The sequence below is a fragment of the Oryx dammah genome, unplaced genomic scaffold, assembly GCF_014754425.2.
Source record: "Oryx dammah isolate SB20612 unplaced genomic scaffold, SCBI_Odam_1.1 HiC_scaffold_24, whole genome shotgun sequence".
NCBI classification, from domain to species: domain Eukaryota; kingdom Metazoa; phylum Chordata; class Mammalia; order Artiodactyla; family Bovidae; genus Oryx; species Oryx dammah.
Window position 1 is genome coordinate 75,543,948 of NW_024070208.1, and position 18,879 is coordinate 75,562,826.

The 18,879-nt window shown below is 45.9% G+C and overlaps 1 protein-coding gene across 1 annotated transcript in view; it reads right to left on the reverse strand.

Moving 5' to 3' along the window:
* Positions 1–18,879, reverse strand: part of TMTC4 (transmembrane O-mannosyltransferase targeting cadherins 4) — a 58,028-nt gene that overhangs the window by 28,733 nt on the left and 10,416 nt on the right. Inside the window, exons 3-5 of the mRNA XM_040267412.1 lie at positions 18,458–18,573; positions 16,804–17,020; positions 12,456–12,543 (exon numbers count right to left, since the gene is read on the reverse strand). Of these exons, the coding sequence (XP_040123346.1) occupies positions 12,456–12,543; positions 16,804–17,020; positions 18,458–18,573 (421 nt within the window). The remainder of the gene's footprint in view (positions 1–12,455; positions 12,544–16,803; positions 17,021–18,457; positions 18,574–18,879) is intronic.

The following is an 18,879-nucleotide window of genomic DNA, read 5'->3' on the forward strand; positions in this document are numbered from 1 at the left end:
ACCCTAGATGCCTTAAGAACACCTTCTCTGCTACTAGCGTGGACTAGTTCTGAAGGATGCCGGACTGTTGAGCTCACCTGCACGGACACTCAAGCATTAACAAGAAACCGAAACCTCAGCAGAAATGTGACCGTGGCAGTAAGCCGCTTGGTTTGGGTGCAGCTGGGCTCCAGTAATAACCGATGGTCCCTGAACACCTTTTGATGATGGACAGGGAAACCTGACTGCAATTCATGGGGTCACAGAGTCAGACACGACTGAGCGACTGAACTGAACACCTTTTGAGGAAGAAGGGTCTGCTCTCTTCCAGCAGGGGGTGTGGAGGATGCAATTTGGGGACCAGAGCTGATGAGAGAAGAGGGCTCGGTGCAATACTTCTCTCTGTCCTTTGTGAGGCCCTCAGCTCCTCACCGAGGTCAATGGAACATTTTATAAAGACCTAAGTGTGAGGTGGGGCAAAGTGAACCTGCTTGGAGGAGGTGCCCCTGGGTCTTGGGTCAGCTCTGCCTAAAACCAGAACTCCTGGCCTAAATTCCAGCACCGCTGATCACCGAGTGACCTGGAGCAAGTTACTTTTGTAGCCTCAGGGTCCTCATCAATAAAATGGTTGCAACAATAACTGTATCTTCCCTACTCGAGTGATAAAAAAGGTATACAAGAAATACCTGCCCATTTGTGTTAAAAGTTACATATAAAAGTTGCTTGTACATGCAAAACATATCTCTGGAGAACACATAGGAAACCAACTACAGTAGTTTCTAAATTGTTTTTTTTTTTTTTTTTTTCCTGTACCATGCAGCTTAATCTTAGTTCCCTGACCAAGGATCGAACCCAGGCCCTGGCAGCCAAAGCGCCTGTGTCCTAACCACTGGACTGCCAGTGAATTCCCTCTAAACAACTTTAAGAAGAAAACCTAGGCAAGGAGAGGGAAGAAGTCTTACTTTTCACTGCAAAACCTTTCATACCATGTACATTTTTTTAAGACTATGTGCATGAATTAAAAACCATACTAAAAACTAAACATCAAAAAAACAAACAAAAAGCCTTGGTAGACTGCTGGGACCACAGAGAGCATTCACTGTTTGTTGCACATAAATCACAAACCACCCCAGGCTCAAGGGAGAGGGTCTCCAATGGGGCTCTGATGTAGGAGGTGACCGATCAGTCACGTTGTCACTGAAATGTGCCAAGCTCGCTATGCGGTGACAAGATACACCATGGTTCTCATTAAACTGCTTGAGCAGAAAACCAACAATTAAGGTACGTATGTGAGAGAGACAGGGAGAGAGAGAGAGGCAATCCTGAATGAAGTGGATATCTGGGAGTCATCAGCAAAGCCCCAGACCAAAGTCCTGGGCTCTCTGTCCGGGATCAGCTGTGGGGTCTGGAGCCGGGGAGGGGGGATGCTGCTACCTGAAACTTTCCACGTGTGGCTGGAAACTCCTCTCAGGATGCTGAGAGGCTGCACCCAGCCAAGCCCCCTGGACTCTCAACAAACTGTGGGCAGGACTGACCCCTGTGCTGTCTGAGGGCCCAGTCAGCTGGCTGGGAAAACGTCCTCACTCACACATAGGCCTCGGGGGCTGGAGATTTGGATGTCAAGCAAAAGGACACACAGGCTGACATTGTCTGATCTTTTCAGCTTTTCTTGGGAATCTCTGTTGGATTTCCAGGATTAATGTACAAACAGGCAGAACTGACGGAATACAAAAAAGTTTTCTTTGGCTGTACAGTCGAGGCACCCGAAGGCTTTTCACCAGCCGAACTGATCAATAAACAGTAAAGCCTCACTGATTCGGATTCCACTGTCCCAAATCAACCAGCACTCTTGTTTTAAGTCTTTCTGATCTGATTCTTCCTGCGGTCGACAGGATGAAGGGGTCCCAATGCTGAGAACAGCACTTAAGGCCTTCCTTATGGGGTGACACAGCCTCTCCAGGTTCCCTAGGTCTAAATTCCAAGCACACAGGCCAATCTACTCTCACTGGGCTTTGCATGTTCGCTTCTCTTAAGCAAGAACGCCCCAGAAGAATCCTGTGGCCATCAAAGGTCACTCAGGCTGTGAAGCCCATCCTCCTGGGCAGCCTCCCTTCTGATTCACTTGTTTTATTCACAGTTGCAACAACAGCAAATGGTCCTACTATGTGCACACCTGACTGCCCAGTAGCAGGGTCTGTCCCATGCACCGCGGTGACCCTAACTGACCCCCTACATTAAGTCAGGCCCAGCAGTAGCCCCCTAGACGGCCCTCAGCACAATCTGCCAGTGTGTTCTTTTCACACATCACTACAAATGCTTGATTTTAAGCTCTCACCTTTGGCACTGCTGACACATGGGTCAATTTTCAGCATTGTAGGATGCTCGGTGCCTCCCTTGTTTCTACCCCCTGAGAAGCCAGCAGCCCTCCTAGCTCCCAGTTGTGATGACCCAAGACATCAGGCTTTGCCAGATGTCCTGAGTGGGAGGGGATCACACCCAGTGTAGACCATTAAACTAACCAGTGCCACTCACAGTGTGTGGTCCTGCCCTTGGATCTTCTAAGAAAGGCAGATGCTCAGGTCCCCCCAGCCCAACCCAGGCCCCTGGACTCAGAGACTCAAGGGTGGAGCCGCACCGGAAGCCTGTTAACCAGCCATCCAGGTGATTCTGATGCCACAGGTCGAGGAGCATCAACCTCAGTGGGAAGCTTGCTCACAGCTGCATCCCGGCTACCAGGTCTGGCTTGTCGGAGCATCTTCTCCAAGCACCAGAATCTGGGGTACCTGATTACCTATCGGGAGGGGCAAGGAACTGACAAATCACAGAGCCATAATGTAGGAACAGCTGGAGCGCTTCCAGGAGGTCGTGCCTGTGATCTCCCTGGCAGCGAGGGCAGAGCGGGAATCACTCCCAAGACGCTGCAGGCATGGGGCCACATGGCTTTGACTTCGAGAACGGATAGTCCCTTTCAGTTTTAACTTCGAGTGAGCCCATGCCTGTCTTCTACATGCCTCCCACCATCCTGAGCAGCATCTCTCCAATATCCCAGGCGGCACAGTGCCTAGAAGCCAAATTGTCTTTATTGAAAACCACGGTATATCAGAGCATTTAGTTCCATCAAGCAAACTAAGGATAATTCCACTTGTAGAGATTAATTACATTATACACGTAACACCAAGAGATCACAATTACGAGCCCCAAGCCCTGTTACATTAGACATGATTTCATTGGGATATTCATATATTTATTGGGATTTATTATTTTCTTGGGATTTCCTTCAATGGCTCAGTTGGTAAAGAATCCGCCAGCAATGCAGGAGACCCCAGTTTGATTCCTGGGTTGGGAAGACCCCCTGGAGAAGGGACAGGCTACCCACTCCAGTATTCTGGCCTGGAGAATTCCATGGACTATGTATAGCCCATGGGGTCGCAAAGAGTCAGACATGACTGAGTCACTTTTACTTTGAGCATTTGCTAGCAATCAGCAGCAGACAAGAGTTTATAGACACCAAGGCATTGAGACCTTTAAAAAAAATATGGCCAAAGTAGAGGTAAAGCTAATAGATCACTTAATTCCTCTTAGGATATAATTTTGAGAAAAGTCCCACAAGTTTTAGCAGGTGAGCACAAGGGTCCAGGCCAAGCAGAGGGATCACGCTCACTCCACACCACGCCAGAGCATGGAATCCCACACCTTCTGCCACACGACAGCGATAGGTGGAAGGTGACCCCACAGGGCTTGCCCTCTCCTCTCAGTGGAGAGTGTTCTCTCAGCCCTTCCTCCTGTAACACGTCGTGCTGAGTCTGCATCCAACCACTTTTGGGATTTGCTCATATCAGCAGTTTATATGCAGATGTGTGTGTGCTCAGTTATGTCTGACTCTTTGCAACCCCATGGACTGTAGTCTACCAGGCTTCTCTGTCTATGAAATTTTCCAGGCAAGAATACTGGAGTGGGTTGTCATTTCCTCCTCTGGGGGATCTTCCCGACTCAAAGGCAGATGGATTCTCTACCACTGAGCCACCCAGGAATCCCTTATATGCTAATAGATACCCTTTAATTATAAATGAACACATTGATTACCATGGAGTCTCCCACCCTGGCTCCTGCGCCCTCGAAAACCCCCAACTCAGACCCAGCTGTTGTTTTCATATCCACTAGGCATTAGGTTCAGTAGTTCACTAGAAACCATAATGGAGGGACTTCCCTGGGGTCCAGTGATTAGGACTCTAGGTTTCCACTACAGGGGGCATGGGTTCCATCCCTGGTCAGGGAACTAAGATCCAGTAAGCCACATGGAGCGGCCAAGAAAACCCTTCCAAAAACAAAACAAAAAAACCAAATGGACCACTTCCCTCCTCACCCCTTTAGCGGAATTTGATTTTTTTAAGCTTCTATTCCCACAATTTGTGTTCAGACGTCTTGAAACATACTATGATTTCCCAGTGTAATGTTCCCTGATCTTAACATTTTAGTCCCTTGATCATTTTACATTTCTTCCTAGAAAAACTGAATTAGCTTGTGTTTTACTTGACTGTAACATGGATTAATTCCACCCCACCCTCCACGGCTCAGTAGTTTTGGATAGGAAAAAAATTCCCAGTTCCTCCATTAAAACACCCAAAGGACTGCTCTTGAAAGCACTCTGTGAACACAAAAGTAAACTACCCCAAGACTCACATTCCACTTGCCTGGAATTTAAAGTGGATTTCTCTTTAGATGGCTCAATCTGAGATTTCACCAAAAGAAGAACAACACATTAAAAAACCACAACCTCCTGGTTCTTTGACAGCCTTCTCTCTAATCTCACCTCATAATTCCACTATACTGCTCGAACTCCAAGTTTCTTTAAGGGACTCAGGCTCCCTCCACCTCTCAAATCCTCAGCAAATTGTTCTGGGAACATCCTACTCTTTAACTTTCCTTATACTTCTAGTTTGGTTCCAGTATGGAAACTTGTGAGAGAGGATGACAATGATTCTGTGCTGAAGAAGTGTTTTCAGTTTCAGTGATTATTAAATATAAGTGTCACTTTCCCAGTGGCCCATCAGTAAAGAATCCGCCTGCAAGGCAGGAGACCCGGGTTCAATCCATAGATCGGGACGATCCCCTGGAGGAGGGCACGGCCATCCACTCCAGTATTCTTGCCTGGAGAATCCCACGGACAGAGGAGCCTGGCAGGCTATAGTTCATGGGGTCGTGAAGAGTCAGACACAACTGAAGCAACTTAGCAGAAAGGCACGTCACTTCTCAACAATGGTAATTTCAGGGCTCAGTTATAAACCGAGCAATGGCTTTACATTCAGAAAACCAATTCTAGACCACCACGGTCCAAGAGGAGGCATGGTGGTTGGGGGGCACTTGAAATTTACCTAGTCTCTATTGAGACATGTTGGAAAGGTTAAACATACTACCTAATTTTGAAGACTCCATATGAAAGAATGTCAAACAGCTCATAATCTGTATACTGATTACATGTTGCAAATACTTTTGATATATTAGGCTAAGAAACTATTGTTAAAATTCAGCTAATCTGGTTTCTTTTTTTTTTTTTTTAATAACATGGCTACTAGAAATTTTGCGATGACCTGAAGGGCTCATATCGTATTTCCTACACAGCACTGTCAACAACACATGCTCAGAGACCCAGCTCATCCGTGAAATGATCTACATGGCTGTTTCTAATCTAAGTCTGCCTTCAAAAACTTGGAAAATATGAAGTGACTTGCTTATTAAAATTCACTTCTTTCTCCTCCAACCCCTACCAGATTAGTCATAGGACAGCAGGCACACACACTTCAGTTGTTCCACAATCCAAACTGGAAAGCTGACCTTAACAGTTGACTCTTAAACTGGAGAGTTAGGGCCTAACCCCTTCATATAACTTCACAGTCAGCCCCCACTGTGTTACTTGGTATTTGCTGGTCTGTATCTGTGGATTCAACCAACTTTTGGTTCTGCAATACTGCAGTGCATATTGAAAAAAATCCGCCTACAAATGGACTTGTGCAGTTCATACCCACGGACTAACTGTACTTTTAAACTATCTCATATAAATCAAAGGGGTCCTCTTTACAAATGTGTGGAAGGGAGGTGCATAATAAACCAAGCCCACCCTACAAAGTATTGATAAAGTATCTCTAGTACTGGGGACAATCAAGAAAGGCCTTATAAAAATTAAATAATCAACTGGGAAAGTGGTCATGAGTTTAGGGACAACACAGCCTAGTAGACTTATGGTCATAAGACCTCCTCTAGCAGTTTTACCATTTAGTTTGTCAAATTATTATTTTCTTTGAGTATTAATTTGTCAAGGTGACTAATGTGAACAGTTGCAAATATATACAGCATAATCTAGATAAATCTGGACTTGTGTTTTTATATGTTTTTACTTAGTAACTAATGTAAGCTATTTTTTTTATTCCCAACTTTGAGCATTTTATTTATTTTAAAAAAATTTTCTTGTTTTGGTCATGCCTCTGAGGCATGTGGGATCTTAGTTCCCGGACCAGGGATGGAACCTGCACCCCCTGCATTGGAAGTGCAGAATCTTAACCACTGAACACCAGGGAAGTTGCCTGATCATTTTAATAAGACAGTTGAAACTGAAAACAGTAGGCCACCTTGCATATAGCTGGCACTCAATAAATACTGGATGATTCAACAGTTTTATTTCGATGTCTGTTAGAAGCTTTACTATATTACTATATTTCAAAGGCAATTATGAGATATAATTAACACTGAAAAGTCAGTAATTTGTTAATGTGAATAAATACAGCCAGAAGTCCTCCTCTCATTTTTAGTCTTTGAACCTCCTCACAATATAATAATCTGTCATGTAAGAGATCTTTTTAAAAAAATTTTTTAAAATTACATATTAAAAAGACTTAGGAAAAATGGATCATTTTCATTTCAGAATTAACAGCTAAAAACAGTAAAAATAAATCCTGAGAGGTGGATATCACTTCCAGCACAACTGCATTTATGAGTACTTTTATTCAAAAAGTCTCCCCCAAATAGGGAGTTCTAACTGATGCATCGTTTGTTTACTCGCTCCGTCGTGTCCAATTCCTTTGTAACCCCACAGACTATAGCCCAACAGGCTCCTCTGTCCATGGGATTTTTCCAGCAAGAATATTAGAGTGGGTTGCCATTTCCTTCCCGAGGGGACCTTCCCCACCCAGGGATCGAACCCGAGTCTCCTGCACTGCAGGCGGATTCTTCACCCCTGAGCCACTGCGGGAAGCCAAACTGGTGCCAAACTCTGTGTAAGTGTCTCAGGCTAAGAACTCTCCATCTCAAATCCGTCCAGTCTGCTAAGCTGTTAAGCAACAATGGTCCAGAAGAGAAAATGAAAAAAGCAAACACAAAAAAACCCAAAAAACTATTCTTACAGCATGCAACATCTCTCACAACTTGCTCAAGGAGAACTGTACAGCGTTCGCAAACATCAACCTTTTATAATCCAGAATTTCAGAAAGACTGGCTTGGAAAATGCTTTCCTCGCTTCTGTGTTTGTCTCTGGGGTAAGGGGATTCTGTCAGTAACCCGAGGCAAAGCCTGAGGGGCAGCAGGGGCGGCAGCGAGGGGAAGGAGCACGGTGGGGGAAACAAAACCCCCACAAGCATTAACAGCAAGACCCTGGTCAGCGCCCACACCCTCAAGTGCCCAACAGACGCGGGCAATTCAGGGAAGCGCTGCGTGGCGGACTTGGCACGGCGCTCGGCGCTCGGCGGGGAAGCTGTCGTTTCAGAAAAGAAAAAGCGTCGCATGCCAGAGCCACCGTCTTCCCCAGTCGACGCCTGCGTCTTGCCGCCCGGAAGCCGGCGTCTCGCCGCCCGGAAGCCAGCGTGCGTCGCGGTGCGTGGGCGGAAGTCACGTGACTCCGTCAGGCGGCCCCAGCTCCCTCGGTTGGAGCTCAGAGCCGCACAACACGCATCCGATTCTCCTCCCAGGAGTGGGAGCCAAGCAAGCGGCGCTTCCACCTACGGAATGAGACAACTTGGAGGCCGCTCTCCTAACTAAAATAATGGGGGGGGAGGGGGACATTTTGGGAGAATCGAGCCAGTGTAGCAACCCCTGAGAAAGAGAACCCACGTGAATACCGCGGTCACAATTCAGATGGCAGCAACCCCAAATCTAAAAAAAAAAAGCGTCCTAGACTTTGTGAGTTACACAGTTGCCCTCGTTTCTTTTAAGCTGTGTGACTTTGTGTAAGCCAAAGACAAACGTGTCTTGAATCAGAGTGGAAAAGAGCAGGAAACAAGATCCCAAGAGTCGACAGTTATCCTGTTTTAGCTGTCTGAACTATGGTGCGACTGTCTTGTGTTCAGTCGTGTGCGGCTTGTTGCGACCCCATGGATTGTATTCCCACCAGGCTCCTCTGTCCATGGGATTTTTTCAGGCAAGGATACTGGAGTGGGTGGCCCTTTCCTCCTCCAGGGCATCTTCCTGACTGAGGGACCGAACCCACGTCTCCTGCATTGGCAGGCTGGTTCTTAAAGAGCTATCTGGGAAGCCCTGAACTATGGTAGGGAGAGTGACTAGAGCAAATAAATTTGAAGAACTTAAAACAACTGAGACTTGAGATCTTGTGTTTCGTAATAGCTTAGGATTTAAAATGGTTATTCTAGAAATGTACCCATTTCCTTTCCTCTTGAAAAGGTTCTCTCCTCCCCACTATATAAATGAGACTAATGAAATTTCTCTTTGTCATCCCAATTCCCATGAAACAATATTCTAAGGTATTCATTTATAAAAGAAATTGTTTTGGCTCTTCTTTCAAGTTTATTGTGCAGAGGGATTATGTATGTGTGCATGCTCCGTGGTGTCCGACTCCTTTGTGACCCCATGGACTGACACCTGCCAGGCTCCTCTGACCATGAGATTCTCCAGGCAAGGATACTGGAGTGGGTTGCCATTTCCTTCTCCAGGTGATCTTCCCAACCCAGGGATTGAACCCACGTCTGCATCTCCTGCACTGGCAGGCAGATTCCTTACCACCAGTGCCACCTGGGAAGCCCATGCAGACTGATTACCTTTTTCCAGTCCAAAATATGTACTAGGCTTTAACAGAAAGAAATGTTGACAGGATGTCTCATCATTAGAATAATACTTTTCATTTTGGGTGTTCAGAAATAATAACCAGCGCATCATTGACTTAGTGTTTTTCTTTCTTTTTCCCTTTAAAATAGTTATCCTTTTCTATAAGGCTATTTTCTTCTTGAAAAAAAAAAAAAGATTCTATTCTAAAAGAGCCCACTTGGAGCTATTCTACATAACAAAAAAACCCCAGAAATGTTACATGAGACTTTTTTCACTCTCAAAAAATGCCAGGACTCCAGAGGTTAGCACAGAATTGGTTGTTACAATAAACTCAGGCAGTTAAAAATTGTCCAGACCTTTATAATACAGACAGTGCATCTATTAAAAAAAGCTAATGAGGTTATTAAAAAGGAATGTATTCTCTGAAAGATCTTTTTACCTAGTTAAATCATTCACTTCAGAACACTCAATTTTTTGTTCCCTTATAAAAAATATTAAATTTGTTCCTCTGTAAAAAACCTCTCTTAAACTTTATGAGGAATGAATGCTTGATTGTTCTTTGAATTGATGTTCAGATCTGAAAGAACAAAGACCAGGTAATTTAAATCATAGGTTTAAACAACAAATATCATTTATTATTATTTGTATTCAATAAGTACCAGACTGAACTTCCACAAAAGAGCTTTGATTCTTGGCTGCACACTTACGTGGGCAACGTGAGTAGCAGGGGGAGTTCTTAAATCATACTTTTGATGTTTCTACCACGCTTAACATTTAAACAATTCATTAACAGAATTGAATGCACCTCCTCTTTATTTTTCATGGTTGTTTTGACAAGCTTGCCTCACTGGTCCCATGAGGACAGGGAAGCCGATGAAGACAATTTAGTTGGGGCTGGCTTTGAAGTGAGTTAGACACACAGGGTGAATCCCGTTCAGCCATATATAGCCGTGTGATCCTGGTGAGTTACTTAAACTCTGTGTCTTACATGTGGACAGCAGGGAAAGTAACCCCACCTATCGTAAAGATACATAGATGACACCACCCTTATGGCAGAGAGTGAAGAGGAACTAAAGAGCCTCCTGATGAAAGTGAAAGAGGAGAGTGAAAAAGCTGGCTTAAAGCTAAACATTCAGAAAACGAAGATCATGGCATCCGGTCCCATCACTTCACGGCAAATAGATGGGGAAACAGTGTCAGACTTTGTTTTGGGGGGCTCCAAAATCACTGCAGATGGTGACTGCAGCCATGAAATTAAAAGACACTTGCTCCTTGGAAGAAAAGCTCTGACCAACCTAGACAGCATATTAAAAAGCAGAGACATTACTTTGCCAACAAAGGTCTGTCTAGTCAAAGCTATGGTTTTTCCAGTAGTCATGTATGGATAGATGTGAGAGTTGGACTATAAAGAAAGCTGAGGGCTGAAGAATTGATGCTTTTGAACTGTGGTGTTGGAGAAGACTCTTGAGAGTCCCCTGAACTGCAAAGAGATCCAGCCAGTCCATCTTAAAGGAAATCAGTCCTGAATATTCTTTGGAAGGACTGATGCTGAAACTGAAACTCCAATACTTTGGCCACCTGATGGGAAGAACTGACTCACTGGAAAAGGACTCTAATGCTGGGAAAGATTGAAGGCAGGAGGAGAAGGGGACAACAGAGGATGAGATGGTTGGAAGGCATCACCGACTTGACGGACATGAGTTTGAGCAAGCTCAGGGAGCTGGTGATGGACAGGGAAGCCTGGTGTGCTGCAGTCCATGGAGTCTCAAAGAATCAGGTACAACTTAGCGACTGAACTGAAGACTATAACATAATTGACAACCACACACACATATGTGTGACAGCAGACAGTCAAAAAATGGTAACTTATGTTAACAGGAAACTCCTCTACCTTCATGAGTAAAGAAAAATTTCGTGCTGGAAACTCCCTATTAATCTTAGCTAAAAAAATCTTTTGGAACCACTAGCACGGTGACAGTTACCTGTCAGTCATCTGTCCCAGGGATTAGCAAACTTTGCAAAGGATAGGCCAGTAAGAATTTCAGGCTTCACAGGCCAGGCAGCCTCTATGGAAACTCCTAACTCTGCAAAAACCAGTCCTGAGTGACCCCACTTCAACCAGCCCCAGCAGAGACAAAATCCTGAATGGGTGGTCTGTCCTTGCTTATGAATAAGATATCAGTTCACAAGAGGAATCCAAGTATAAGCATTAGTACATGAATGATAACATTAAGGCCCTGGCAGGGGACCACACCTAAGCTTTGAGAAGTGCTGTGGAAAAGACTCAAGGAAACCAATGTATTACTGTATCAGCTTCTGCTGAAACTGGCTTCCCTGGAGGCTCAGACAGTAAGGGATCTGCCTACAGTGCAGAAGACCCAGGTTCGATCCTCGGGTTGGGAAGAGGCCCTGGGGAAGGCAATGGCAACCCGCTCCAGTATTCTTGCCTGGGAAATCTCATGGACAGAGGAGCCTGGTAGCCTACAGTCTATGGGGGGGTCACAAACAGTTGGATACAACTTAGTGACTTTCACTCACTCTGCTGAAACAGCCCTGTCAAGCAACCCACAGAAATTGTTCCTCTCACTTTCCCTTTTCTTCTGACTTTCCCTTTTCAATTGATTGTGTTATATAAGAAGAGAGTTCTACAATCATGAACTGAATTTATAACAGAAGTTGAAATTATAACACTGTTGCCAGGGCCAACATGTATAAATGTATCATACCCAATTTCTACTGGAAGACAACTGGGAAGGGATGATGTAACTTGGAGTCCATCAGAATTCATATAATTAGTAGAGTTATACGGGGATTCTACTGAATCTCAATAAATGCATTGGTGCTAATAAACAGGCAGTTCAACCCCCGCCACTTGCATGCATGTATGCACGCACGCACACACACACACACACACACACACACACACACAACTGGTCATTTCAACTCCATTGGTTCCAGCAACAAAGACTTTCTAAGTACCATTAACATGACAATGAAAAAATAAGAATCTCATGCTCCAGGTGCATATTCATAGCTATACATTTTTACAGTTTTTCTATATTTTTCCTCCAACACATTTTTATTAAAAATAAATAAATAACAAAAAGCTTTTCCCCTCTTCAATTTTACTGGGAAAAAAAAAAAATCACAAAAATCAATCACAACTGCTTTAGCACTAAGAGCAGGAGCTCTTGGTTTCACTACTCAGCAAGATGCTTCTTGAACATTGTGAACGTTGAAGCACAACCTTTGTGTCGTGAAAAAAGCAACCGAGTAACAGACATCACTAAAAACAGTTGATACCTTTGACTTACATTCCTTCAAAGTGATAAACTTATACGAACGGACACCTTCCCATCTGTTAAAACATGCTCAACAGAACAGAAACGGGAAGAAGATGCAAAATTAAGAGGGCAAAACATCATGCTTACTTTCTCTGAACGCTTTACAGTAGCCAAGGAAAGACAGCAGAAAAAACAGGGCACCCAGGAGGTCTGCACGGCCGACGACACCAGCAACCTTCAAAGAAGGCGGAGGAAAGAGATTTCTGTTAAAAAAACATTTACATGAAACTTTGGAAACACAAAAACATCCTTAGAAACAGAAAACCTTATGAGACTCGGCCATCTGTTAAAATAAACTCTCTAACTGTGGTGTGATCTGACAATTGACTCCTTTCACTTTGGGTCTAAGATCTGGGTCAGCTGCTTCCATGGGAAGGCTGGGCTGACTCCGACCTACTGTGGCTCTTCTGTGGGTCACACTGTGTGCAGGGAAAACTCCGTCACTTGTCACTCTGTGCCCACAGCCCTAGAGACCTCTACCCTGATCAGGTGCCCAGGGTGCATTTTTCAATTGGAAAATGCTGTCAGCTCAAAGGGCATGATATTTAAGAAAGAAAATTTGACTGGAGACATGAAAGACAGGTGGGAAGTAAGTGCTACACGTCATCAAGCAGAGAGAATAAGACACAGGGGGTTCAAAGCCTCTGTCTCTGTCTTTCCCTACCTTTAGACCAAAACCAATTAAGCGGGTTAACCTGGAAAGTGGAAGGCTTCAAAAGAGGTTGACCAGTAAGATGAAAACAGAGTACGATTTCCACCATTTCTTCTCTGCCCCTCCCCATTTTCTGCATCTTATGATGGCCCTTTTCTCCACCTTAGTGTTAAAGAAGCAACACAAAATGGGTGCTTCATTTCTTTCAAGCTGATTACTCCAACAATTGTTCTCCAAAAGTCTCAGGTCAGCCAAAGACAGAGAACTGTGCTCCCGAGTACTGGTCTAGTCTATGTGGCATCCTTTACTAGCTAGCACCTGGACAGGACATGTATCAAAGCTTGCACTGTGACTCTCAAGGTTTCATTTTAGTTCCTGGGAAGCTCATCTTAAAGTGAGAAGTGTGATGTTGGATCCAAAGTAAAGTCTACCCTACAAACAGAGGTAAGAGAGTGTATTTCACAATGAATGTGAAAATCACTATATTTATATACTGTGCCCAGGTGCGTGTACAAGCCACAGCTAAAAGGAATGCCTTTTAGGAACAGTTTCCATCCAACCAGCATGGCTCCCGATGCTGGCAAGGCAAACCCATCTGATGATGAGCTCCTGATGCAGGGGCACGTGATCACCAAGAAGGCTGGCAGCCGAGTCCCACCTGTGACCTCCAGGCACGTGAAAAAACTTCCTCCCAGGAAGGAAGCTAAAGACAAATAAAGTTTCTACAGATCTGGGCCAAGGAGGCCAGTGTGCTGGAGGGGTAAATGGAATGATTACTTCATGAAGGCAGCGAATACATCATGAGACTTCTGGAATCCTCTGGCCTGTAACCTGCTCAGAGATGCAGTGCAATTGAGGATGCAATGAGACCCCACAGACAGAGCCCGGCCCACAGTGGGTGCTGGTTCACTGTCAATCCGACAGGGACACATGGTTGGGGGGATTCGGGGCGGACAGAGGCACGGACCAAGGACACGGCAGCTTAGGGAGAAGCAGGTGTGGGCTCTGCGGCTCTGCGGCCAGCGATGGAGGAAGCAGCTGGTGCCGTGGGCCTCCCATCAGGACCAGAGAGGGGTGTGAGCAGCATCTGCCAGCTGTGGCTCTTCACAGGGCCCGAGGATGGTTCCGTATCCCACAGCCTTTCAGAGGAGACAGTAAGAGAAGCCAACTCAGAGAAGGGCATCCAAGAAGGTCCTGAGAGCAAGAGCGTCTGGGAAGCATGGGCTGGGAACGTGGAGGGTCAGAGAACAAGGCTTCCTGAACTGAGTGAAGGGGAGGGAAGTGGCTTGGTTAAATACCAGGGGTAGGAGGCAAACAGGCCAGTCTAAACCACTTGTTATCTGAGCGGTTGAGGTACATTTAAAGACTCCCCCTAACATATAATGTTATAAATCATCCAAATCTGGAAGAAAAAAAAAAAGACTTCCACTAAAATGAACTTTAAATATCATAAACTCATTTTTAAAACAAACATTCTGCCTTTGGCTAAGTGAAGACACTCCCAGGTCTCAAGGAATGTACATTACATCATCTGACATGAAGAAAAACAGGTTTTAAAAAGTATGGCACTAATGAGAACCTACTGTATCACACAGGGAACTCTCCTCAGTGCTCCTTGGGGACCTAACTGGGAAGAAAATGCAAAAAAGAGGAGATATGTGTGTAAGGATAACTGATTCACTTGCTGTACCACAAGAAACTAACATAAAATTGTTAAGCAACTATACTCCAATAAAAAGTAATTTAAAAAAGAAAATAAGTCTCAAAAAAAAGTGTGACAAGTGTTTCAGTGTACAGAGTATTTAGTCCTTCACTGAATTTTTGACAGAAAGAGATTCTATAGGAAGAAAATTTTAAAGGCTATTCCAAGAAGGTACTGAGTTGAACTGTTTCACCAATGTGCATGGGTACAAAGAGATTTTTTTCTTTTCTGTTATTTGCATTAATATGTATTTTCAGGAAAAGCTATTTATAAAGACTTTTTTTTTTTTCTTACAAATAACCTGAGACACTCCCATCAGTTTTCTGGAGAAGTCATCGCCATTCCCTGAATCCGTAACACTCAAGGTGGTGGCGTTTCCCTACTGGGCACTATTTGCGCGGGAGCCACACAAGGAATGAGGGAAGGAGGGGTGGTATTTCACCACCTGATTCCTTCAGCATAAACTCTGGCTTCACCGGATGAGCAGGAGTAGTAAGGACACCTGGCCGTCCCTCTCTGACACTCTGCAATCTGAACTCAAGCAATCTGAAATCCTCACCAATGCTTCGAGGAAAGAAAATCTTGCAGTGGCGCTAGCAAGGAAACCCCCTCCGTTAGCTCTCCTCCCTCCCCTGGGACCCAGCCCAAAGCCCAGAGACTGTATTTTTTGGGCTCCAAAATCACCGCAGATGGTGACTGCAGCCATGAAATTAAAAGATGCTTACTCCTTGGAAGAAAAATTATGACCAACCTAGACAGCATATTAAAAAGCAGAGACATTACTTTGCCAACAAAGATCCGTCTAGTCAAGGCTATGGTTTTTCCAGTGCTCATGTACTGATGTGAGAGTTGGACTATAAAGAAAGCTTAGTGCTGAAGAATTGATGCTTTTGAACTGTGGTGTTGGAGAAGACTCTTGAGAGTCCCTTGGACTGCAAGGAGATCCAACCAGTCCATTCTGAAGGAGATCAGTCCTGGGTGTTCATTGGAGGGACTGATGTTGAAGCTGAAACTCCAATACTTTGGCCACCTGATGCGAACAGCTGACTCATTTGAAAAGACCCTGATGCTGGGAAAGATTGAGGGCAGGAGGAGAAGGGGACGACAGAGGATGAGATGGTTGGATGGCATCACTGACTCAATGGACATGAGTTTGAGTAAGCTCCAGGAGTTGGTGATGGACAGGGAGGCCTGGCATGCTGCAGTCCATGAGGTCAAAGAGTCGGACACGACTGAACTAAACCAAACTGATAGGATGAAACTGAATACTGCCTATTTGCCAAGAAACAAGGAAAGGTTAACAGACAGCTAATTTGTCTTAGGAATGCTAATTTTTAATGACCGATAGCTTATTCTCAAATATTTGAGTTTGAATGGCTGTCATGGAATGGTGGGATGGGAGATGAGAAGCAAGGTGGGGCGAATTCATGAGCAGGTCCCGGCAGGACGTGGGGACCCACTCACCAGCTCAGCTCACAGAATGCTGATCTCTCCTTGGGACGGGTTCAGATGACCAGATCTTAAATTCTGTCCCTACCCTCCTCGGCCATGTGACCAACCTAGGTTAAGTCCCTAATTTGTCCTCCCTGGCTGCTTCCTCTTCTATAAAGTGGAAATTGTTATGCTGCTCCAGCTGAACCTGCAGCATTTTGGTGACGATCGTATGAAGTGTGAGGGAGTATTTTGGAAATCACAAAAGCTCTTGGCTAACAGAGGAAAGCTGCATCAGACCCCTTTTCAGGAAAAAAAGGCAATCTCAGCCTCTGGCCTTAGACCCAGAAGCTGGGCAAGGTTCACCATTCACACCTCCCCAGTGTGGTCTAATAAGGGACACAGAGAGTATCACCAGAAATCGTACCATATGGTCTTTATGAAGTCTTGGCCCATCGCGGACCCTGCGTTTGTCCTAAGGGGGACCTACTGTCCCCACAAATCACTGCTCTGGGTGTCTGAAAGCTGGCCTTCTACAGCCTTCTACAGCCATACAAGCAGCCAAGGGAAGCTTGTTTTAGGGAACAAACCAGCACGTGGACCGCATCTATCTTGCACGAGGGCAGAGATGGCTGGCAGACAGTACTTACACACTCGGTGTGCACTGGGTGCACAGCAAACAGCAGGGCGGCCAGCAGAGACGACCTGGGGGCCAGGTTCAGCCTCCTGCCCTTGCTCGTGTACTGCAGGCCCCCGAACAGCACGGAGAAGACATCCACCAGGAGCACGCAGATGCCGCCGTGCAGGGCGATGTTGACGACGTGGAAGCTCACGGGGTGGAAGCCTCCCGACAAATAGTAGTTCATCCTGCAGGGAAGGAAGGTATTCACAACGGAGATGCAGAAGCTCGTGAAATAAAACACGAACAGGCTGGAGGGAAAGGCTGGTGTGTGAACATACTGAAGGAGGAGAGCGTGTGCACAGTTGATAAAAATAGCGTCAAGATAAATAATGCCTGTTAAGCTAAGAAGGGTGAAGATGAGCTAAGAACATAATTAACTGCAGAGGGGAAAACGGGAGATAAAGACCTCTCAGAGGAGTGGGACAGAAAATACTTGGAGAGGAAATGCCAAAGAAAAAGAGACAATTATTCAGGTGAGATAAAGGCAAGGCTGTCTTTCAGAAAGATAAAACAGACCACACGTTACGCAGGCTGCTCCACAGGGACCTGGATTGAAGATGGTCAAGTGACTTGTCTATACTTGCAGACCCCAATCCCCCAAAATATCCCGACAGTCTGTCCACAAGCCTTCTGAACAATGAAGCACTGCCTCCCTGTCAAGGATTCTTGTCTCTTTTTCAATCACAACTGGTTCTGATTCATCATTTCTATACTTCTTTTTGTGGCTCAGCTGGTAAAGAATCCGCCTGTAATGTGGGAGACCTGGGTTCAATCCCTAGGTTGGGAAGATCCCCTGGAGAAGGGAAAGGCTGCCCATCCAGTATTCTGGCCTGGAGAATTCCATGGGCTATAGATATAGTCCATGGGGTCGCAAGAGTCAGACATGACTGAGTGACTTTCACTTTCACTATCTACACATAGGTTATCCAATACACCCGAGAAACAGCTATGCATGGGGACTTCTGTGAGATCAATTAATTTATTTAATGCAAACAGCTCCCTGATTCATGGTGGGGTGGCGAGATCATCTTTAGTTTCGTTTTGTTTTTGGATATTGATGTGGTCACAGAAGTGAAGTGTTAGTCGGTCAGTCGTGTCTGACATTTTGTGACCCCATAAACCTGCCAGGCTCCTCCGACTATGGAATTCTCCAGCCAAGAAAACTAGAGTGGGTAGCCATTGCCTTCTCCAGGGAATCTTCCTGACTTAGGGATCGAACCCGGGTCTCCTGCAACGCAGAAGAATGCTTTACTTCTGAGTTACCAGGGAAGCCTGATGTGGTTCACAGGAGGAAGATTTATAACTTACTTTTTTTATATAGTGAAAGCAAACACAATTTAATTAGAGGCTACCTGTTGCCTTGACATATTGTTTCCTCCAGTTTAAGTTGCAGAGGGTCCAACCTGAGAGAACTGTGCAAAAGTAGGGACCGCTTCGTCAGAGCAGCCTTGCCGGGGGCCTGGCAGGTCTCCTCTGTGTGGCTGCACGGGTCAGTGTCTGCACCGTGGCTTGTACGTCCATGGGAACCCCTGACTGGGGTCCCTTGTTACACCCCACCCAGTGCAACGTCAAGCACAAGCCTTGGGTTTCCCCTCCCCCATGGCTGTCCTGCGGCACCTCACCTGAAGGTCAGCACGGTCAGGGGGCGGTAGGACTTGTGGCTGGTGTTACTGCTCAGCCGGCTGCCCCAGAAGTCATGATGCCACAGGTCCCCCAGAGGCGTCTCTGCGCGGAGGTCCTGCGGGCAACACAGCAGACGGTGGGGTCGGGACTGCGCCCTCCCCCTTGGGCAGAAGCCCTCTCTTCCCCATGTATCCCGCCAGTCCTGGGTCCAGCCCCCACCACCCTCACCCCCAGCACCTGGCCGGGCCTCCTTAGGGCTCCACTGTGCCCCGCTCTGCGCGTTCTCCAAGTGATCTCTCCCACCCCCTATGAGAGCCCCACCCCTTCCAGGACCAAGCCGACGTCCTACGGGGACACCACACTTGGGGTGCTCTGGCCCCTCAGCTGCACGTGGCCAGCACATCTCCCAGACGCTGGCTCT